Consider the following 24005-nt stretch of genomic DNA (forward strand, 5'->3'; position numbering starts at 1 on the left):
ACTATGATGACTATTGACAATTTATTTTCTATATGTCATGCGATATCCCAGGACTCAGTATTTCGCCTAAACATATACATGTAATTTAGTTTAACATATTATTTGATTAAATATTTTTTTTCACTAGTAATTGCTGAAAAATTAAGATTTATTGGGCTAGGGTTAAAGTATATCTTGTTATATCACCCGACCCCAGTATCTGTCTAAACACGGTAAACATTCGCTGGGGTCTACTAGTCTACGATGTTCTTCATTAAACAATACGTTACTTAAACGTAAATGTACTCGTAGAGTTAACAAAATAAAACGTTAAATGGACAAAATTTTATTTATTTAATGAAAGTGGAAGACATATTTGATTTGTAGAGCTGATTTCTCCTTTGTATTGTGTCTAGCACAATGTACATCCGAAGATATAAGCTAACGCAATCACTCTTAAACTGTTAGAAATGTGAACAGTACCGCTAATGTGACCATCAACATTAGTTCCAGTCGTGATGGTATCACCGTTTATTTTCAGTCGGAAATCTGTGGTACCTTTATTTTTGCACACTACAAGTGTTGAATTGGCTTCAGTAAAATTAGATAAATACAGGTTATCTCCAATTTCGTCGTTGGGTGATGCTTTGAAAGTCGTTTTGCAGCCAAGGTCAAGTGCCACCTGCCTACCGTCTGGATCACATGTTCGATGTACCGTCTCTATTTGCAACAGAGCGTCTATGTAAATACACAAATATTACGATACAGAAAAAACAGTATCATAAGCATAACTATGATGTAACATAACAGCACATCTATCGGTTTATAGTTGGTTTGCGGCAGTGAATCATGGCTTATCATGATGCTGACAATGAATAAATATAGTAATTTCTCGTATGGATTCAAAAATGTACAACAAACTTAAAATGTTTTAACAAGAAGTAAGCACATTATCTCACCCGACTTGTTGGAGATTCCTCTCGCTTCGTACAGATGGTAAGTGTTAATGCACGGTACGGACTCTGGGCATTTTACCGGTGGAAGATGTCTGTTTTCGGCGCAGTCAAAATTGTTTTGTTCGTTATAATGGTCAATTCGTGGTCGAATGTCTTCGGACCCATTCACAAATCGGTATGCAGTATGCATGCATTCGGCACATTCTGCAATATATATGTTTCCAAACCATTAAAGTGGGTCATGGTATATTATAAAAATATATAACCTTCTTCTTGTTTAGTATTTGATTAAAATTTTATTAAATTGAATAAACAAAACAAACATTGACCTTGCTTATATACATGTTTTACATGTCTTCAGTACCGGATTTGATTTTGTGTATTAATCGATGAAAAAAACATGACATGTAAAACTGTCGCAAGTAGAAACGTTATACTTGTCGTCGTACTATCAGTATCCGCTGTGTCGATTATATCACCTTCATGGATCTTCAAGTCGATTGCTCTGGGGGTAGTAGTTGTACATTCATAACCAGAAAAACTTGTGTTCGAAAACCCAAGGCTGCTCATGTCGGTGCGATATTTCAACGGTTGACAATCAGTATCTTTGAAACTGCCACATCCTCTATCAACCATTTCGATTTCAACTTTAGCACCTAACGCACACAAAACAAGGGACGTAACGTTTGCATCAAAGCATTTCAGCACAAATCTATTTTTCTCCTCTGGTGAAGATGCGCAACCCTTTTCTGTTTAAGTTAATAATACTAAAATATGATTTGTTATTATTGATAAACGTCAAAATCTTCGACGCTTACATGATGACTTATGCCCTACTATATTTCTTTTTAAATACGTTCTGTTCTTGTTTTTTAAATTAAGCTTAAAATAATGTTACATTGTAATTATGGTGGTTGCTTCAAACTATGCCGCTTGTTTTTTAATCCTCAAGAGAGTATTTATTTTGATAATGATTACAAATGTGTTCCATAGCTTCTTAAAAGTCTGCGGGAAAATCAGTGTCAGTAGTAAAAGTTTTATCAATGAAATATACATGTCGAAGGGCTATACGCATGCACACTAATGGTGAAGAGAATTGAGTTGGGCAAACAACGTTTTTGCCTTGTATGTATTTTTTCTTTAATGATTTCTTCAATTAAAATCGTAACAAGATTAATATCGATCAGATATTAAAAGAATGAAATTGTTTTGACAAGAATAAAAACCGCCAATATGCCAAGTTCAATAAAGAGTAAGCATTTTATAAATGCAAACATTAAAGGAAAAGGCCGCGACGCATCTATATGCTCCGATACAGTTAGCCCATTTACTCAACTTCTGTTAGATATCCTTATTTTTTGAGAATACATATACAATATCATATTTTTTTCTGCTTTGTATATAAGAATAACGGATATTTTCTGAACGTGATGTTTGTCCCCTACTTGTATAACCAGCTGGAACCAAAGGTCATCTTTCTAACAGTGGTCTTCACCCAATCGTTGTGAGGATTGAGGGCTCCTGTATTTCGTGCTTTAATTATTGTAAGCAATTTGTATTTATATCGGTGGAAAGGTTCGAAAAGATTTAAATACAATTCATTTTTTGCTCTTCGAAATTCCAACAAAAACGCTTAAGTGATAACAGCGATGTCCTTAACGGAAAACAAGGCCCGGATATCAAAAGCAGAAGCATGATGCATTTTAGAAGTTAAGCATTACCGTACATATCAGGATATCGCCGGTTGTTATATCCTGTGACGTGGTGGTAATGAGTAGAGCAAATTTCATTGATTCCGCATACACCTTTCGAAGTTATCCTGTTTTCGGCACATTTAAAATCATTTCGCTGGTATTGTAGAGCAAGGGCCGCAATTTGTGGATAATTTTCTGATCGCAAAGCAGAATGATGACAATGTGGACATTCTAGAAAAGAAACTGTTAACTTAACAAAATAATCCTTGTTTAAGAAACGGGGTATAAAAAGGGCATCAGTTTTAGATTTTTAAGTTGTCACAGATCATGTTTATGTGGCATGTTCTATGACATTATCAATGTTGTGGCTGTGTTAAGTTAAATCGTTCAAAAATATGTTTTTATAATACCTTTTATAATTACTACAAATCCTTTTACCAGTTGATTCATATGACTTCCACAGTATTCCGATACAAAATATCAACCATGTAGCCTTCATTTTTCCAGCTAAACACGCAAGCAAACAAGAAAAGTGACTGTTAACTATTACTTTAAATGTTTGTACACGTTTTGTGGACATGTCAGTTATCTATGAACGCATTCAACTATTTAAAGCAAACATCAACCTTGAACTCTTATCAACATCTGCAATGGGTTTCAGATCAGCTGTCCATTAAAAATTGCGTTATCGCACTAATTCCATAAATATAATCTCGAATGAGAACAGCCCAACGCACCTTCTAGACTAAAGTATTTATAGTTCATATTATGGGTTAATGAAGTATCGCTATTCAAAAGTAATTTGATTTGTTAAATAGCAGTGTAACCTGCTGCAACAAAGATCCGCGGTCAGACAATTTTACGAATTTCAAGACTTTAACAATAGACGTTTTTCTGTACCACTACCTCGTCTGACGGATAAACACATAGATGATCTTTAAAAGTGTAGTAAAAAGGGTCGGCGGTTTCAGGTGTAGTAAGCAAAGAAATTGTAAAAGTGACGCTCGATTATAATGTTAAGTTAAAACACCAAAACATCACAATTGTTTAGATCACGATTTGTTAAAATAATGTTACCGAAATAAAATATGAAGAATAAAACCTTTTAACATTGTGTAATCATTTTACAAATAATTTAAAACGTTCATATTCATAAAACATTGTATATATTTATAGTCTATGGAAGAGTTTTATTGAGTTAAATGCAAAAATAGTCCAATACACAATAAAAATTGTCAGACCATAATTCGAAGCATATTTACTCATGGTAAAAATCACCAAGAGTCAACGTCGGATCGAACACGATGACAAACGTATGGTTAAAACATTATTCATGGGATTATTAACATTGAATCGTGTTTGACAATTGTGACACATGGTCAAAAGATGGCTGACAATGGTTTAAAACTATTCGTCGACAAAGAGATGTTTTAGAAAGTAATCTACTTTGAAATACTTGACAGTATTGTTAACGATTGAGCGTATTTAAGTAGAAAAGTATAATATGATACAATGTAAACATGCAAAACATGTTGTGATATATATGTAACAAAAGCTGGGCGAATTCATTCTTCGACTCTTTGAAAACATGTACACGTTTTCTGAATACATTTAAATCATGTTTGATGAACACATATTATACCAATACTAAGATACTATAATCATACACGTTTAAACGGCGAGTCCAAATATTCAGGCGATCATTCATATCGTATATTTCATTGTTACAATCATGAAGTTACTTAAGCGATTTATTCAATTAAACTTCATGGGGATTGCATTAATGTCCCAAAGCTTTATTTAAGCCATATAATTAAACTTGAATTATATTTGAAATATAATTAAAGTTTAATTATATTTCTAAAATAAAACGTTGGGACTTTAATGCAATCCCCGTCAATTAAAAACAACGTCTTTATTTGAGATCGGTTTATTTACAAGAAAAGGAAATCACATTGATTTTGAATGACGCGTGTGACATATACAGTGTATTATACGTCATTAGTAAGTAATAATATTTATAGGCACAGAATATCTTTACAATTTATATACGGTTTTGTTGACAAAAATATATGTTGGCCCATAGTTATGAAAATCCGTTTTATAAAAGGGGAATTTGTGATACCTATTAATGAGTATTGTTTGCCGAACATTTTAACGCCCCATAAATGTTTGTTTTTTACCATTGTGCACTGTTAATCGATCAAAACAGTACAATTTGGATTACTGATGCTTATTACTTAAACACGAGAACCTAAGACCCGAGTGTTTACAACAGCCAAACAAGAACGAAACAAAATTTGTGTCTCGCGATATATAATGTTAATAAGAACACGATTTGGTTTTAAAATGTTTTTATTATTTGCAAGTATTTGCAAGTGCAATGAAAACAAAAAGTTATGAAAAAGATTAAATAATCCGGTCTTTAGATGTCTTTTTTGTTAGCAATAAGTAGTTGTGTTGCAATGTTTTGCGGATATTTAGCAAGACTATTGTGTAGATAGTTGTGAATCACTCGTTCCAAAAAACAAGAAAAAAAGTTTCGATTTATATACGCCCCTGTTCATATATCACCGCTTCGTTGTCTATTTAAATACAATATTGGTCTTTAGGGAGACATAATGTAACATTATGCACTCGAATTATCCGATCAATTTAATACGACGAAATAAACAAGTGTGTTTACGTCTTCAAGACTGCTCATGAATTAAAGACCACTCAAAAAATAAGTATGTTTTCTTCGCAATATATAAACTAATAGATCACTCGACTGCATGCTTTTTCTTACCAACCATAAAACATCTGACCTTTCCGAAAGATATATCACTTAGCATTGATTTTTCTCGGATATGTGGATGCTGTTTGTGTGTGTATGCCGTTTTCTATATTTGTTATATTTCCAGTCATTGCTTTATCAAATTGTAGGCTAGAAGCTTATTTGCAGCTTAATTGCCGAAATAAATGTTGTTGTTGTTGTTATATTTGTTATATTTCCAGTCGAATGTGATGATATTTTTTAACAACGTTATCGGCAGTTATTTGTTTGATCAAGTGCTCGTCTGTGAACACGCATTTAGCGAACTTTGCGAGAGCGGTGTTAGAATCATATTATTGGATTGCCAATTTTATAATTTGATGATTATTCCCGCCGTCTTACTTTGCACATCCTTCAATAACAGGAACAAAAACATTATGGCACGTTCGTTACCAAACAAGGGGGCCTATATGGTACTAATTCGAAAGATATATTTTAAGAGGATTTTTAAAGTTATTTTGCTGTTTTTAAAGTGTATAATGGCAATTTTTCAATACACGAGCATGCTTCGAAAAGAACCAGTATACAATGAATAAGGCCAACCGGCTGTTACGTGTCTGAGTCTTGTTTGAACAGTGAAGACACGTTTTAAATTAAACATTCTGCTAAAACACACTTTTAGCAATGTTGCCAAAATTTAGACACAGTGAAAATAACTCATTTATTACTTTAATCTTATATTAGGAACAAAATATCATGTCTAACAGTATTCAATTAAAAGGTATACAATATGTAAATAATATTTATACTAGATTGCATTTTAACTCAAGGATGTTACTTAAACTGTCAAATGATATAATGGGGTTGACATGACAAATTCACGTTTGACGAAAGAAAAAAGAAAAGTTTGCCAAAAAAATGTTTTCTGAAAGCAAAATTATAGCAGAAAATTATCGGAAGTCACAACACATTCCACACCAATGTCTACTTATGAAGTTTCAACAATAAAATTACATTCATTGAACAACAAAAAGACCTTTCTGCTTTTTTCAAGAATGTAACTTAATTTTACGGACTGTAACTTGTGAATACACTACGACATACAACCGTCACAATGTATCCGTTAAACGGACACGACTATACGCTTAATGTTTACAGTGCTGTTTTCCATTGAATAACAAGGCGTCAAAATAGTAACAATGTTTTCCCGTACCCGTACAAATAATTCTGGGATGCTGTGGAGTGTAGTTTATAGATAACCCGTTAGTTTTAATAGGGGCTGTGCTGAACAACCCTTCAAGACGTTTATCGTAATCTTTAAGTAAATATTATTGTTCAGTGTTTACTCACCGATAAATGACACTTGCCAGACGTTATGGGGTTTATTATTTGTAAATCAAATAAGTTTTAAAACATATGTTCCGGTAACAATAACAAAAAAGCATTCCTATGTTTAATTATAAATTAAAATACCAAATGGTTCCAATTTCTCATTATTTTTCTAAATTCAAAGTTCATTTGACCCAATAATATAGTGTCAACGTAGCTGCATAGTACGCATGCTTAAACATGGGATTGAGCTGGTTGCTTTGCAAATAACACAATTGGTTGTAAGTCACAGAGAAAACTGCCTTTCTTGATTGAATTTCTACAATTTGCGCCGGATCTTGGGACCTGGGAACTGCCTTTCATGGCGGAATTTCCGACCTTTAAGTCTGATTTGGTTTGCGTCTTTTTTGAACATGTAGCTGAAGAGTCTTCGATCCATTACATTCCTATCCAGAAACAATAACGTTTGAGACTTTGCTCAGATCCAATTGCAAAACAGCAGTAACCTTGGTTGGACTTTCCTTAAGTGAATTTTCACATATGTCTTGAACCGTCGATGGAACCAGCTGTCTACAGCCCCGCTCAACAATTCTAATGTATCATTAAGATCTGACAAATCGCATAAGAACAATTTGCAACTTACTATATTAATTTTTGTGCAGAAGTTAATTGGAATTCGGTTTACTGCAAAACGAAGAAATCTTCACTGAGCAAACATCTAACGCACAATTGAACTGATGCACTATTCTTTTTCAAAAAGCGGAATTGGTTTATATACTTATTTCAAAATTTATATAAAAGTCTAACGTTTTATTAAGACGAAAGATCGTCGTTCATAATCGTTCAGTGAACTTTGTCATGCTCTTGTAAAGATTCGTTTTCGTGTTCATTTATTCTGCCTAATATGTTTTTATTAAATAACTATGATTATCTTTTAATAAATGTGTATTATCTTATCAATCATATATTCGTGTTTGCGATTGTTTTAATGCTCCATTCTTCACTTGTAAAATATAACGTCAATCGCCGGAAACATATTGTATTCACACATGTTTATATCATAATTTTTTTTAACATGTTTGGTCCAATCTTTATCGTATGTTTCCTTATATAGTTAAAATGAATAAATTAGTACATTCATCCAATCACATATGAGAACATAATAGGCCACCTCGAATAACGAACGGGATTGGTGGGTAGTCCCTTTCTTTAGGATACTGAATAGAAACTGAAGCACTTTTCACCACTTGAAACGGATTTTGCGTTATCCTTGTTTACAGCACACTTGAAAATTGTCAACTTTTCAAGCGCGTATTCTTCATCAGGGCCTAGTGGCTGGTTAGATATTAAGCCAACATGGTCACATTGTAGTAAGTCTGGATATTGTATACATACATATTCTATATAAAATGCTTAGTTATTTCTTTTGTTGCGGTAAAATCCTTTGTTGTGGCATAATCAACACGGATGGCAAAAGTAAAAATAAGCATAACAAAGATAACATCAGAAATGTTAAGATAAAACATGACTTTTGGAAGTGAAAGATGTGTCACATTGTTGTGTATGTGGGTGTAAGACAACGCGAGAACACCGGTCTGTTTGATGGCTAGATTAATACTACACTGATACAGCGAAAGGCATGCAGCAATACAACATGGTAGGCCTGGTTTATCATGACTGACGTGATCATTATACATAACAATTCTCCCCTTTCAAATGTGTTGATCATATAATTATACATAAAAAATGAATTCATAATAAAATTAAAAAAATAATAATATGAATAATCATTTTCAAACATAACATTTCTTGTTCAAATATCAACTCAGTCAGTGTTCTTATCTAATTACTGTGAAGTTACGCATTAATTGTTCATAATTATATATATCGTTACTACACAATGATATAAATTCCTCACAGCTCATTAGCCTTCACAAGTATCAAAATGTCCGAGGAAAAGTACTGCAGCAATTAATCTGATTAGTTACAAATGACTACTGATAAGACAGTCGTTCAGGCTGTCGCCTGTTTCTCAATGGATACCGACGCTCCTTAGTTAATTGCTCATTCGAAACCAGAGGATCATTTTGAGAATCATTATCATTTTTATATTTGTTCTCAATAAGTACCGGGTGGTCTGACATTAATTGGCTATGACACAGAGTCTCGGTAACAGATAGCGGTTCGCACCGTAATGGGATTGTGTCATTTTCATTTGAAGCGTTTTGTACTTCCGTAGCGCGAAGCTGATCAATGTGCCTTCTCCACACTGTATAACCGATGTCCACTTTGTACATAAATGGTCCGTCGCGTGAAACAATAGTGCCCTTTATCCATTTTTTCCTTAGAGTAAGGCCTAAAATCTCGGGCAAGGACACTCTGACTTAAATCTAGTTCGCGAAATTTATTTCTGCCCGGAACTGACATTTTCATTTGTCGGTCATTAACGTGCTGCTTAGTATCAGGTTAAAGCAAATTTAACCTACTTCGCAAATCACGATCTTAGAACAATTTTGCTGGTGTTTCGCCGGTTGTAGAATGCGGCGTGTTACGATATGTATGCAAAAAGCAACTCAGTTTCTGGTTAAGGTCATCCGTTTCGGTGTTCATTGCGCGAATGCTAGGTTTGAAAGAAGCATTGAAGCGCTCCACAAGACCATCTGTGGATGGCTTAGCGACAGCAGTCCTTATATGGAGAATTCCGTTGCTTTTCATGAACAGTTGGAAGCTTTCAGATGTAAACGAACTTCCATTTTCAGAAACAATTTGTTTCGGTAACCCATATCTTTCAAATACGGTTCGCATGACTTGAATTGTTCTATATGTGTTCATTGTATTCGTTTCAATGACCCCAGGCCACTTAGATTGAGCATCAACCGTGACTAAGAACTTTTGTCCTAGAAACGGGCCCGCGAAATCTACGTGTATCCGCTCCCAGCTAGAGCTTGGCCATTCCCACGGATGTAATTGGACATGCGCTAGTAACTTCTGTTGCACTGCGCAACCATTACAACGTTTGACCAGACTTTCAATGTCGGCATCAATCCCCGGCCACCAGACATCGCTCCGAGCTAGTCCTTTCATCTTTACAATTCCCGGATGGCTAGCATGTAACAGATCGAGCACACGTCTTCTTAGTTTAATGGGAATGATTACCCTATTTCCCCACATTAGACACCCACGATGATATGTTATCTCGTCTCGGCGGAAATAATATCTTTTGAGTACTGGGTCATTAGCGTTTGAAGCCCAGCCCTTTTTGACGTATTAAAAGACGCGTGACATAACTGGCTCGAGCTGCGTTTCGCGGCTAATTTGCGAACTTGTTACAGGGAGTTGCTCGAATTGTGAAGTGTATAATATTTCTTCTACATCATCAGAGTTATGATTATGATTCGGCGCGGGAAGTCTGGACAACCCATCAACATTTGTATGCCGTTCGGTGCATTTGTACTCTATGTCGTAATCAAAACCGGATAGGTACAAAGAATATCTGTGTTCGCTTTGCTTGGACTTAAGCTTGATAACAGCGGCTGACAGTCCGTTACTAGGCAAAATTTCCGACCGTACAGGTGTTGGTAGAATTTCTGTACTGCCCAGAATATAGCCAACGCTTCTCTATCAATCTGCGCGTATCTTTGCTCGGTATTGCTTGACGTGAAAGCAATATGTTTTTCAGAACCGTCTGTCATGACATGAGAAAGTATTCCCGATATTCCTACCGAAGAGGCATCAGTCGCCAGTCTAACAGGTAGATCTGGGATATAAGCACGGGCTCAGAAGTGATCAGCTTTTTTGAATTTTGGAACGCGACCTCACATTCTTTTGACCAAATAAACTTACGATTTTTTTCAAGCATCGCGTTTAGTGGTTTAATAATTCGGCAGAAACCTGTGGTAGTAATTGAGAACACCGATATAAGCCCTTAAAGAAGTAACATCTTTAGGTGTGGGTGTGTCAATCACAGCCTGCACCTTGGCATTACACTTCCATAATCCATCTTTGTCGATCTCGTGTCCACAATACGTAACTCTATCCTCAAAGAACACACATTTGTCTTTGTTTAGTTTCAACCCAAACTCGTTCAAACGACAAAGCACTTTCTCGAGGTTATCCAAATGAGACCGATCACTGTCCCCTGTTACGATCATGTCATCAAGAATGCATTGCACTCCAGGTATTCCTTGAAGTATCTGGTAAATTGTGCGTTGCCAGATGGCGGGAAGTGACGATATTTCGTACACACTTCTGTTGTACCGATACAGCCTTTGATGAGTGTTAATGGTCAACAATTCCTTGCTGTCGTCGTCGACCTCAAGTTGGAGATACGCCTAGCGAAAATCCAGTTTCAATATTTCTGTCCGTGTGGCAAATTCGCGAAGATGTCCTCGATCCTTGGTAGCGGGTATTTGTCAACTTTAAATGTTTGGTTGACTGTCACTTCAAAGTCTCTACCAATTCGAACATCATGTCCGTTATTTTCAATACTGGAACGATTGGCGTTGCCTAGCTGCTGGTATTTACCAGCTGAAATCGGGCATGCTCGTGTCACGTGACTGGGAGCTTGCCCACTGAAAGCTCTGCGGCGACGGCGACCGGGAAACTGAGATCGTCTCAGTTTCCAATCCGCCGTCTGTCCGCTCGCTCTTCATCTCTGCAGTGGAGACGCATGTCTTGTCGCTCGATGGAGTTCCCGCCGGATCGCCGAAGCTCCGCGGTCGCTCGTGGTTGCCGTCGGCGCTGCTAGGATATGTCGGTTCCGGGCGTTCTGAGCGTCCACCATATTAAGGCCACAAGGGAGTCACAAGGTTAACGTTTGCGTGGCGGCCTTTGTGTGAGAAGCTGTTCCGGTAAACTGAATGTGTAGGATGTGGCTGCAGGTGGGCGGTGGCGGCGGGGTGATGGAGCGTCGGATATACGCCATTGAAGTGACATCTAGAGGGTGATTCGTAGCCAGTACCAGGCGGCGACATCCTGTGGGTCAACGGCCGGAAAATGGCTGTGGGTGTTTCCGGTACGCCGACCATGTTCGAAAGGCCGCTTACGAAAGGGAATTCAGTTGCGATGTTTACGTGAGAGTTGTGTTGGTTTGATTGCCGGTACTCCGATCTTGTCAAGTCGAGGTACTCTCCGTACGGATACGGGGACCGTCTATCGTGAGCCTCCCGGGAGCCGTCGTATACTTTCCTACGGAACTGAAAGCTGCAAGGCACCCTCTCGTGCTGCACGGCTGTCAGATGAATGGTATCGACTGGATTATGTAACGCATGTTTATTTCTGTTCTCCAGTGTAAGTGGTGTATCGTCGGGATGAAATGTCGTCTGCTGAATGTCCAACCTCGTATCCGCTTGATCACGCTGTGCTAAGGGATGAAATGTCGTCTGTTGACCTCCTAAACCCGTATACCCTTGACCACGCTGCGTATCCATGGGATGAAATGTCGGCTGCTGACTCCCTATGCTCGTATCCCGTTGATCACGCTGTGCTAAGGGATGAAATGTCGTCTGTTGACCTCCTGAACCCGTATCCCCTCGACCACGTTGCATATCCATGGGATGAAATGTCGGCTGCTGACTCCCTATGCTCGTATCCCGTTGATCACGCTGTGCTAAGGGATGAAATGTCGTCTGCTGACCTCCTGAACCCGTATCCCTTCGACCACGCTGCGTATCCATGGGATGAAATGTCGGCTGCTGACTCCCTATGCTCGTATCCCGTTGATCACGCTGTGCATCTAAGGGATGAAATGTCGTCTGTTGACCTTCTAAACCCGTATCCCCTCGACCACGCAGCGTATCCATGGGATGAAATGTCGGCTGCTGACTCACTATGCTCGTATCCCGTTGATCACGCTCGGCGATAAGTGTGTCTAATATCATGCGTAAATCCATCACGTAAATGTCTGTTTCCACAATTTCATCTTCAATTTCTTCTGTTTCGGTGTTTGATAATATTTTTTCGTTAAGTGTCTCTAGCATTTGCACTTTTGTCTCCAATTTTTTCAGAAGTGAGTTGATTTCTATCCGCGTTCCATTCTCTTTCTTTTCGTCGATTTTTTCAAGCAAAATAGCGATTGTGCGTTTAGTTCCTCCTTTATTTGATCGTAACTTCTGTAAATTCATCGTACTTCTAGTGTAATAATCACGGCACCAAAATGTAAAGACGATGTAAGTGATAATGCGCTGTGTTCAGGTTCGTTCCTTTAATTCAACTGACAATAACATAATAGTAGGATATGACGTTACTTATAAAACAACGTTACATAAATTCGCGCGACGTTACGTTAACGCGCCAAAACCGCGATAGGCATTAATTCGTCTTTTATCATCTTCAAGTGGATTAAAACGTGAACATTGTTAAGCTGTGGATAAATATTCATTTATTTTACCTTTATATATATATATATATATATATATATATATATATAAAATGATATTGATTATCTGTTGATACATGTTTATTTTCTGTTTATTCGTGTATTAGCTCTGTGCTGTATTCTTGACTTGTAAAATATGACGTCAGTCGCTGAAAACATGGAAATTACTCACACAACAATTTATCATAAAATGTTTCAGCACGTTTGGGGTTATTCTTTACCTTATAGTTTCTGACAAGGTACCCAGTATAAATTTGGACATACAAATAATCCCATATCAGAACACAACGTTCAATCTCCATACCTACCGGAATTTTTTCCGAAGCCCCTTCCGTGTGATACTGAATAGAAACTGAAACACGTATCACCGCTTGAACAAGAATTCATGTGTGGACATAGTACAATTTATTTATATTACGTCCCTGTCAAAATATAGATTCCTTGTGAATATGTCATGAAGTTCGTCCTAAAAGAATTATACTTTCAGTAATACTTTCTGGACTTCATATAAATACTATTGTAAAAGTTATAAATGTTGATTGCGCACTAAATTCTGATTTTCTGTCAAAAGGCTTACATCGAAAGATGAAGACCGTTTTCGCTGTGCTATAGTTTCAAAAATTAAAATTTACAATTGAAATATATCTTAAAAACCAAACGAGTGAACATTTGTTGAAATCACAGTCATATTGGCATACGTGGATATCAAAACGCCGATTACCTCCCAAAATACTTTCTTGATATACCATTTCAAAAACTACCACATTCAATTACCAGACTGTTATTTAAAACCAATAAATAACACAATTAATTCAGAAAATTAAGGGATTTCAAAATGCGTTACTGTTAACAAATTACATGAAATATAGCATACTCTTGATTCTTGAAACATCGTTAGGTCTTTCGGACTGACATGATCAAATTGTATAAACACGATACTAGCACATGCCCGTTTAACACATTTTGACCTCTCTTTACGAGATGCACCTTATCGTATAACTTGCAATGAGTGTATAACATACATCATACGCTTTTTGATTTCACATAAGACACATGCATGCTAGATATTTAAAATTAAAGTCATTGAGCTTTCACAAACATTGCCAACCTATATATGACTAAACTTTAACAAATATGTACACCCGTATAATTGTTCTTAGTTTACTATGTATAATCGATTTGAACACAATTATTTTTATACATCACGAGATAAACTCTTTGGATTGACTTGCCGTGATACAACAAAAACGTGTCGACCCTAAACTTGTTTGTTGGTATTCAAGGTTGAGCGTTCGATCATGTGTTTATGTTGTCATCAAAACTAACTTTTACATATGAATCAATACATGGACTATATGTTTACATTATGAAGATTTATGTCATTGAACATTCATAAACGTTGTTTTCATTTAAGAGCATGTCTCCGATAAATTAATATAACCATTACAAGCACACAGAAGATTAACGTAAAATTGGAATAAGAAATTATTTTTATTTAAGTGGGAATATATTTTTAGAAAGGTTATCATTAATCATTCTTTGCTGAGGAAATATTTTTAGTAAAGCCTTTATTACCGAACGTCGTTGGATATTCTATTTTACAAGCATGTACATGTATGCAATTATTTGTATTCAACGCGCCATTTTCATATTCATATGTAGATTTGAGATAATAACACTTTAAAATAACGACCGTATAAGCCCAATAAATAAAAAAAAGTTATATCTTGTGCTTTGTTCCAGTTTTTACAAAACTTAAGTTTTCACAAGATGACAGAATTATAACGTACCATAAAGAATAATAGTAAAAAATTGACCGCGAGCTGAACAGCTGCCCTGCAAAATTCCGAAAACGGACAATATTATTTTCATCTTCATTTTTCAATACGACATCCGAAATCCTTGTATCGCAAAGGGGTTTTATACCCGCTTCTAGAATTTTTTCACATTGACAAATATAGTTCAAGATAAGCTCTCTTTTCAATATGCCATACAAAATAGATTAGCTGTTCCCGGGCGAGTATTTTTCGGGTGACTGACCGAAAAATGTTTTTGTTAACGTGGGAAATACGAAATATGAATGGGTTATAAAATGTATTAGCATTGTCTTAAAATAACAGTTTACGACAACGCTCATGCGCTTTGTTACAAACAAACGCAATATTTCTTTTGAATGCTACGTATCTTTCTGTCTTTCGATCCGGTATTAATATGTATGAGTGGTTATATTTAGATGTTTGAGCAATTTCTAGATTATATAACTAACGATTCAATTTTTTTTCACGATGTGAGTTACGACTGAACCCGAAATATATAACAACATCCCAATTGACTACCAACATATTCTAAAATCGCAAAATATCGTAACGGAACGTGAAATATATTCTTTCGTAAGATCGACTGCAATCGCCTCGAAAAAAATGTAGATTTAAAAAATATTCTAGTTATGGTGGTTTGGAAAGACGCATTGTTATGAAAGGAAATTGGGTATTTCTGGGTTTGAAAATAGTTCAACTACTCATTTGAAATATAAACATACTTCCTTTAAATAACCTTAAAACATGATCGTGATATACATTGAATCTAATAGAATAACATTGGAGGCGTAAATGATTGATTTTACATCGTACCGCTGCTATTAAAAGGGTAAAACAAAAAGATAACAATAATGTGAAACAAAATATATTTGACCACATTTTTACGAAGCTGGTATGTTTCAATAATGAAAGTGAACGCTTAGCAAATGATTTACTCTGTACGACCTTATATTTATTAAATGAAAAGTGTCTTTGTACTTGCATACCTGTGTTGATATGCAAACAATACAATTTTCTTCGGAAATCCACCAAACAAAACACGATGAACATACAATAGGGAAAAATGTAAATGTTATTTCTTCATTTGTTTTTTTTTAAGAGATCACTTAACATTACACAATTGCATACGTAAAATGCATTTTTCTACAGTATTGACGCATGTATACATTTTTCCTGATTGAATTGTGTCTTGTTAAGTAATATACATGTAATGACAATCCATACTAAGGGTTGAGTTTTTATTTTATTAAGATATTAACAATGTGAACGTCACTTTATCTTTCGTGGAGATCAGTTAAACAAACAATGATATAGGAAAATGAAAGTTGGATTGAGCAATCAAGATAAAAAATATTAAATACAACTTAATCCAATATACACAAACAATAATTGTATGCTTTATTAAAGCATTATTGATGTTCAATGTCAGGTTTTTGCTTGATAGACATGCATGTCTGTAGGCGACACCTACTGTCACAGTTTTGTGTGTTCAAAGTTTGTTTTGGCATTTTGCAAATACACTATGGTTAGCTCAATTGGTAGAGCCCGATAACGTTATATGTGTGGGGGTTCGTCATGAAATTATTTTACCTTCCATTACTATCGAAAATCTTAATCAAACAGGGTAGTTGTCAGTTGCTGGAAAGGTAAATGCAGTGCGGGTAAACCATGTAACCCATAACAAGAATGAGAAGGTTACTTAAGTGACAGGCAGAATATGACCAACTGATGAAAAAAGCGAACAATACAAACAATTCAAAACTATTTTGCATTGTGTCTTTATAAAATGGTTCTACTACAAATCAGTGACGTGGGCCCTTATGATCTCATGTTGTTTTTTGAGCACCTAAGTTGAGGAACACTCAATGAAAGTAACATTTCAAATAGTATAAGTATAGGCCTTATCGTTTTTATGGACACACATTCATATCAAACAGGTAATCCCAGGGTCATCATTTGAACAAGTTGAGTAACAAACTACTTCATGATTGTTTAATGTACGCTATTAAAGGGGCCTTTGAATAGATTATGGCATGTATGGAAGTTTGTCATTAAATGCTTTATTTTGATAAATGTAAACATCGGGTCTTAAAGTGATATTAGACGCATCTAACGGTGTATCGCAACCGTTGTTTATTTTTGGTGTTTTCACTTCATATACACTTATATTTGTTAATGCAGCATCAACATACTAAAACAATATTCCGGAAAGAGATATTATAATGCATCTGAATATCAACCGCAGTTTCGTTTTGACAACTGACGACAGAAATGATTCGATGTACGATGTGAATCTAAATTTAGTTTTAGTGCAGATTCTTTCATACGACACAAAGACACAATTTTCTTTTACGGATCATTTTAATTTTATGCAACGATATCTATTCATACGACACACGATCCTAATAAAAAGACAGTTCCGCTAGGCTTATAGGACTGGGCCAGTCATGTAAAATATCGAATATAATATATATATTTTTTTATTAACAACTGGTAACAAGATGAGTTGCAGATAATTGGTCAGTTACCACATTTTAGCTAGCTCTTATGAACTGTTAAATCTTTTCAGCTCAATTCAACAGTAAAAATGCGTCTAATATAACTTTAAATGCTCTGGTAAAACACAAGAATAAAATTAGAGAAAAAAACTAAACTGTGCTCCAACCACTGACCTCTGGATTAAATGTCTATCGCGTAGACCACTCGATCTTCCGTGCTCATACAATAAGCGATGTATTTTGTACTTTATATAAGCAATATACAAAGTATCCCAAAATATAACGATCCGGTATTAATATGTATGAGTGGTTATATTTAGATGTATGAGCAATTTCTAGATTATATAACTAACGATTCAATTTTTTTTCACGATGTGAGTTACGACTGAACCCGAAATATATAACAACATCCCAATTGACTACCAACATATTCTAAAATCGCAAAATATCGTAACGGAACGTGAAATATATTCTTTCGTAAGATCGACTGCAATCGCCTCGAAAAAAATGTAGATTTAAAAAATATTCTAGTTATGGTGGTTTGGAAAGACGCATTGTTATGAAAGGAAATTGGGTATTTCTGGGTTTGAAAATAGTTCAACTACTCATTTGAAATATAAACATACTTCCTTTAAATAACCTTAAAACATGATCGTGATATACATTGAATCTAATAGAATAACATTGGAGGCGTAAATGATTGATTTTACATCGTACCGCTGCGGTACGATCTTCCGTGCTCATACAATAAGCGATGTATTTTGTACTTTATATAAGCAATATACAAAGTATCCCAAAATATAACGACAACAACAGAACTCTCCAAATTATGCAATCGTTTCACGTTGCAACGCTTAATAGTTTTCAGGTTTTTGAATCGTATAAAGATGCATATAATGGATATGTTAGAGCATGGTTAATTTTCAGTTTTACTGTTTCCCCACATATATCATAACTACAACGTAAATTTGCGAATCTGAGACATTTTTTTTTAATTTTGTCATTTAACCAAAACATGAAAAGGCCCCTTAAAAATATTGAATCTCTGAACATTGTCGTAGTAAACGTTTTGATTGAATCCCTATATAAGGTCTATGAATAATGCGATATCAAAAAGAGCGAAAAGGCCGCAAACTTGTAAAACATGTAAAATTACAGGGTAGGAATCACAAAACGCAAACAACAAAACAGTATTTTAGTCGTCGAACAAGCCATTCTTTACATATCAAAGTGCTTGACAACGGTCAGTACTTAAATATTCTTATTGTCATCAAAAACCTTGCTTAAGGGTAAAAACTTCTTGAAATTGGCTAAAATAATGTTTACAAATAATGCTCACGACAAAAAGTGTTAAAAACACATTTTCCCAATCTGTCCCCTACTGTTATCATATTTTAACTTCAAAATTACTCACCTGACCTAAGAAGATAACAAATATTCAGGTCATTTATTCTCATTTGGGAAAATGACAATGGGAATGTAAGCGTCTTATTACTTTACAAAGCTAAAACGTAGTATAGCTTTATTATGGAATTAGATATTAAAAGCATTAAATCTTTGTTTTAACTGAAAATCCCATTTCATATTAAATTACTCATAAATCTGCAAGCCAAATCGATATTCTGGTTATTTGGATTAGATGTAGGGGGAAAACACTTAGCTAATGTGAATATGACCTCTTATCGGCTTCAAAATCAGCCCAAAATTGATTATCATGGACACCGTATAAATGTCAGCATGCTGAAAACTGTTTTAGTATAAACATTGTTCCAAAGTATGAATGGACACTTAAATGAGTTTTTTCAAAAACGCAAACTGATTTAAATTAAGCAATTGTCTTATAAAAAACCATACCTTATAACCAATATAATTATGGATCTGATGCCTTATTTAAGCTAAAAAAATGAGTTGTATTACAAATTAGGCTTGAATTTATGTGTTTGACCTTGAATAAAGCTTAGAAAATTCTTGCCTTTTGTTAAAACATTTTTGTTATGACACTGTACAGTATGTTATGATATTTTTTCCCGGAAAATTTTAAGGTTTCCGATCACTTCAAACAGTTTAAACCCTCAGTGCTTTTCAATGACCGTTCAAAGACAAAGAACCCAGCTTTAAGCGGGATTTTATGTTACATTATTATTATTCGTATTTTTTCGTACCGTAAAGGCAATAGGCCATTTGCGTTGTTTAAAAGACTAGCGGGCAGGTATGTCTTCTCTGACAATATCTCTAGCATTTCCACGATTCTGTATAAGTGTAGTATGCTGCATTATTGTTGGATATTGATTTCTTGTCAAAACGTTCTATCCTCCAAATGCAGATAGAGTTTTATATGGTCATATTGGTAACAACATAAACTATCCGGAGCAAGCTGCATTCTGTTTGGTTTTTATTTTTATTAAATCAATCAGAAGTGTCTATTAATTTATTGAAATTAAAAAAAAACCTATATAAAGCTTTGCACATATTAAAGGGACCGTCAACCGCGATTGACGAAAAAAGAAAAGTTATAAAATACCGTTTTTTTTTATAATTATTAGTTTATATTGATTAAAATATCACGACTGGTATATAACTTAACTTGAAAAAAAGTTTAAATGTTCAGTATATTCTGAAATACAATTTCGGATGTGAAATTGAAAGTACATCGCGAAAATAGGTGACATAACGATATACACACTATAAATAACGCAAGTAGATTGATCATTATATATATATATATATATATATATATATATATATATATATATATATATATATATATATATATATATATATATATATATATATATATATATATATATGTCGTCGTCAGCAGAAATCCGTACTAACGCGGTCGACGTCATTTTGAGCTACGCGTGATTGAAGCGTGGCGTTATAAAAATGGAAATACAATTATAATTATATTATGAAAAAATATTGAAACTTGAGATATATGCATGTTTTCGAAGAATGAAATGCCCCCGAGCTCTGATCGACAATGTTCACTTATAATTTTTTAATTGGTTTGAAGTAACCGTTGCTTTGTTGAGCGACCTCTTCTAAAAGGTTACGCATACGCAATTAATTTCCTTCTAAATTACATATAAAATAGTTGAAGTTCGATATCATCTTTTACCATGATCAAGCGATAAGTCACTTTATCATAATACATCATTGGAAAGATAAATGCATAATCTTTTGATAAATGCATGTCATTAAATTCTATACGTCGTAACTCAAAATATTTACCTTTTCGGCACACCGGTTGTGACACCTGTGGAGGCGGCCATTTTGGGCTCAAATAGTATGACATTCTTTCGAACCATCAACAGAAAAAGAAGAGCACAAACATGCCTTTTTTTCTTATTGCTTACATATATACCTTCAATTTTATACCAAAACACACCATTAGCAATGTATTTTATAAATCCTAGGCAGCATGCGCTGAACAATGTGTGCTTAGTATCAAGTTGACTGCATGTAACCCTGCAAACAGGATTTCCGGTTGGGGGTTATGTGACCTATAAGAGAAACCCAACCCCTTCAAATTTGATAAAGGCACTTTTCCCATTGATATAATCTGTTTTGAGAAAGGTCACAAAGTTCCCGTACAATGACACACAGATTTATTCATAAAAGTTGCCGTTAAAAGCGTCATGTAGATTAAACTAAAATGTGACTCCTAGAGATTAAACAAGTTTTCACTAAAGCCTTATCAGAAAAACTGCCACACCCACTAGTAGCCATGTTTTTCCACTGACGGAACCATTTTCGAACTCGGCCGACATATGATAATAATACATTTTCTGAGTAAATTTCATCATGATGGGATCAAAAATGTGACTTCTAGAGTGCTAACAATGTTTCACTATAGCCGTATAAGGCAAACTGCCCGCCCCTTGGTTTCCATGTTTTTGGGCCAGAACCATTTTCAAACTCAATAGAGATACTATAAGAACAAATGTTTATACAAACTTTCATTTACATTTGAAAAAAATTGGCTTCTAGAGTGTAAACAAGCTTTTTCTTTAATTTGACCCATTGACCTATTTTTTGACCTCACATGGCCCATCGTTGAATTCGGCCGAGACATCATTGAGACACATCGTCTGACCAAGTTTCATGAATATTGAAAATAAATGTGGCCTCTAGAGTGTTAACAGGATAAATTGACGATAGATGATGCACAACGAGCGACGGACAAAAGGCAAATTAGATGCTCAGCATGTGCATATTGTGCTTTCATGAGCTAAAAACAAGTGGCTGTGTTTATACAATTTTTTTTGTATATATTAGTAAAAATCATAAAGCCAATAATTTAACGGAGTATACAGTAAATAATTTTAAATAACTGTTCGTGTTCATATATAGTTAAATTGTTGTTTTTTGTATGACTTTAGACACATTTTTAAGTGAACCATTATAAAAGCTTTTCAAGTAGATGTCAGTCTGTCTGTAAGTCAAGTCGTTTGTCCCTCCCTCTTTCAAATCACCCATTCATCCGAAACCCACCCAAATCTATTTATCCATCCAACCATCAAACCATCCTATACCATCCCCCTGTCCACCCATCCATCCATTTTAAACTTTGTTTATTGAACAAATACAAGTGCAATAAAACTTGTAAGCTTTTAAAACCTTTTCTTAACGACACACGCATTTTATCCCGTTTTCATGATGTCAATGATTTATCATAAATTCAAACGAATCTCAAAACCCCAATCAAGAAATGACTACGGCACTACATGAGCACACATGATGCCCAAACTGTGATTATATGGTTTCTTTATCATTATATTTTGAAATTAAAGACAATGATTTAATGAACTAGTGGTTAAAATGACTAGATATAAGCATTACAATATGTTTACTGACTGGTGAAAATGTGAGAACAATTAATAGCAAAATTACATAAAAACTCAAGTATACCAATTGGTTATTTTGATTAGCAAAAATCAATTACTTTTAACTATGTTTTATAACTGACCATGTAAAATATACTGTAATTAGGTAGGTCATCATGTTGACAAAGAATGTTCATATTAGAGCACATAAAAAAGGGTAATCACGAACACAGAAATCAGGTAACTAAAATACACCCAGGCTAATATGAGTCCTTCAAACGAGGCTTTGTCACATTTAAAAACTCGGGCTTCACACAATCAACAGTCAAACAGGTTGAGTTGTCACCTTCCCATGTGCCACTTATCATCGTTATCTCGTAAAATGTGCATCATGGAAAGAAAAACATGATCTTTGCCCACGATAACGACATAATGATCTTTGGACAATAAACCATGTTTGATCTGCGTCATTACTGGTCTCAAGATAAGTCTACCTGCAGAAAAAGATAACCAGTATCAACGTAAGATTACTAAAGCGACTGCGTGTCAATCAAATTATTTGCTGAATTGTTGTTTCATGCCCAAGCTTGACACAAAGAGTTATTGAACACAGATAAAAAATTAATAAGCAAACACAACATGGTGACTTGAACACGATAGCTAAGTTGATAATATCTCATGGCCTCGTATTTGGAAACACCGAAAGATAAATTTCATCATGAATCCATGAATCCATCATGAAGCAAACATTGTTTAACAGTAGCAAACATTCTCTTTAAGTTGCAGTTCATCGATGTGCAATGGTATAACTTTGCTGTATTTTTCTTAAGATTTCGTCTTTTGCAGAGAACATGCAGAGGAAGGGGTTTGTTCCGAGATATATGTAATACAATGCTATAAAGAAAAATAAAAACTAAAGTGAATCATGTCGCTCATCGAAGAAAAAAAACAATGTTCGTTTCTATTGTTTCGTATAAAAAGTGTTGCCTTTTGTTTGCTGATCAATTTATTTTGTTTTTCGCGCAGATTTCCCACAAACCAATATAATCGATCAGGATATTTCCGGCTATAGTTGTATATACAGCGCAAAATATGATTTGCTGCCGGGCGATAACAAACGTCTACGATGAACAATCGGGTGGTTCCGTAACTGACGAGACTGGCTAAAACTTGATTCGTCAATTTTCATTTACAGCCTGTTATGTTTTATCCACGATTTGCCTCATGCCCCCTTTAAAGAAACTAAAATGATTTATATCGATCTTTCAAATGGCATAGGAATTAAAGATTTCAATTGTCAAGCAGTCTGGAGCCGAATTCAAGCACATTTTAAGCATGTTTTAAGGCTATGGGCAAAAATAAGCATTTTTAAGCACTCCATATTTTTTTAAGTACTTTTCAAGGTGAATCTTTATTTTCAAGCACTTTTTAAGGTCTGTGCGAACCCTGTTAAGGTTGAAAATTGTATGATCCTGTTTGTCAAAAAGTCTTAGATTATTTGTTTTGATTACCAAATTATATGTTATTGTTTACCATATAAACTGTTCATTGGTGAACTTTTCATGTCTTGAAACATGTTTTATAAAGTTTGTCAAAACATTTAGCCATATAAATATACAACTGATCATGTGTGTTCATTTATTATGACAGGCGGTTGATGTAGCTCATCATACACATGATTGTGAAACCCATTTACATGTAAAATAAGATTGTTGGTTGCTATGGAAACATTATTTTGGCATTAACTTCTTTGTTGATCTAATTTATTCGAT

At 34.9% G+C, this 24005-nt stretch overlaps 2 protein-coding genes across 13 annotated transcripts in view; both read right to left on the bottom strand.

Moving 5' to 3' along the window:
* The window catches only part of LOC127843785 (uncharacterized), a 38624-nt gene extending 17261 nt beyond the window's left edge, over nucleotides 1-21363 (bottom strand). Inside the window, exons 1-5 of one of the 10 annotated variants that reach the window (XM_052373587.1) lie at nucleotides 3068-3281; nucleotides 2657-2872; nucleotides 1385-1591; nucleotides 939-1139; nucleotides 310-699 (exon numbers count right to left, since the gene is read on the bottom strand). In XM_052373587.1, the coding sequence (XP_052229547.1) occupies nucleotides 392-699; nucleotides 939-1139; nucleotides 1385-1591; nucleotides 2657-2872; nucleotides 3068-3209 (1074 nt within the window). In that variant the 5' untranslated portion in view covers nucleotides 3210-3281 and the 3' untranslated portion in view covers nucleotides 310-391. Of the gene's footprint in view, nucleotides 1-309; nucleotides 718-938; nucleotides 1140-1384; nucleotides 1592-2656; nucleotides 2873-3039; nucleotides 3287-20638 lie in introns of those variants that run through there. The other 9 variants (XM_052373586.1, XM_052373585.1, XM_052373588.1 and 6 more) reach the window with 9 other exon arrangements.
* LOC127843783 (uncharacterized) lies at nucleotides 8531-12935 on the bottom strand. Of its 3 annotated transcripts, none has more exons than XM_052373583.1 (2): nucleotides 12349-12935; nucleotides 8531-12102 (listed from the first exon to the last, which is right to left on the bottom strand). In XM_052373583.1, exons 1-2 carry the CDS (start codon nucleotides 12833-12835, stop codon nucleotides 11498-11500), a joined length of 1092 nt encoding a protein of 363 aa, XP_052229543.1. In that variant the 5' UTR covers nucleotides 12836-12935; the 3' UTR covers nucleotides 8531-11497. The 3 variants fall into 3 exon arrangements, with proteins under 3 accessions (XP_052229543.1, XP_052229542.1, XP_052229541.1); XM_052373582.1 differs by having other exon boundaries at nucleotides 8531-12225; XM_052373581.1 differs by having other exon boundaries at nucleotides 12226-12935.
* Nucleotides 21364-24005: the final 2642 nt, after the last annotated feature.

This window comes from Dreissena polymorpha, chromosome 9, assembly GCF_020536995.1.
Source record: "Dreissena polymorpha isolate Duluth1 chromosome 9, UMN_Dpol_1.0, whole genome shotgun sequence".
NCBI classification, from domain to species: Eukaryota; Metazoa; Mollusca; class Bivalvia; order Myida; family Dreissenidae; genus Dreissena; species Dreissena polymorpha.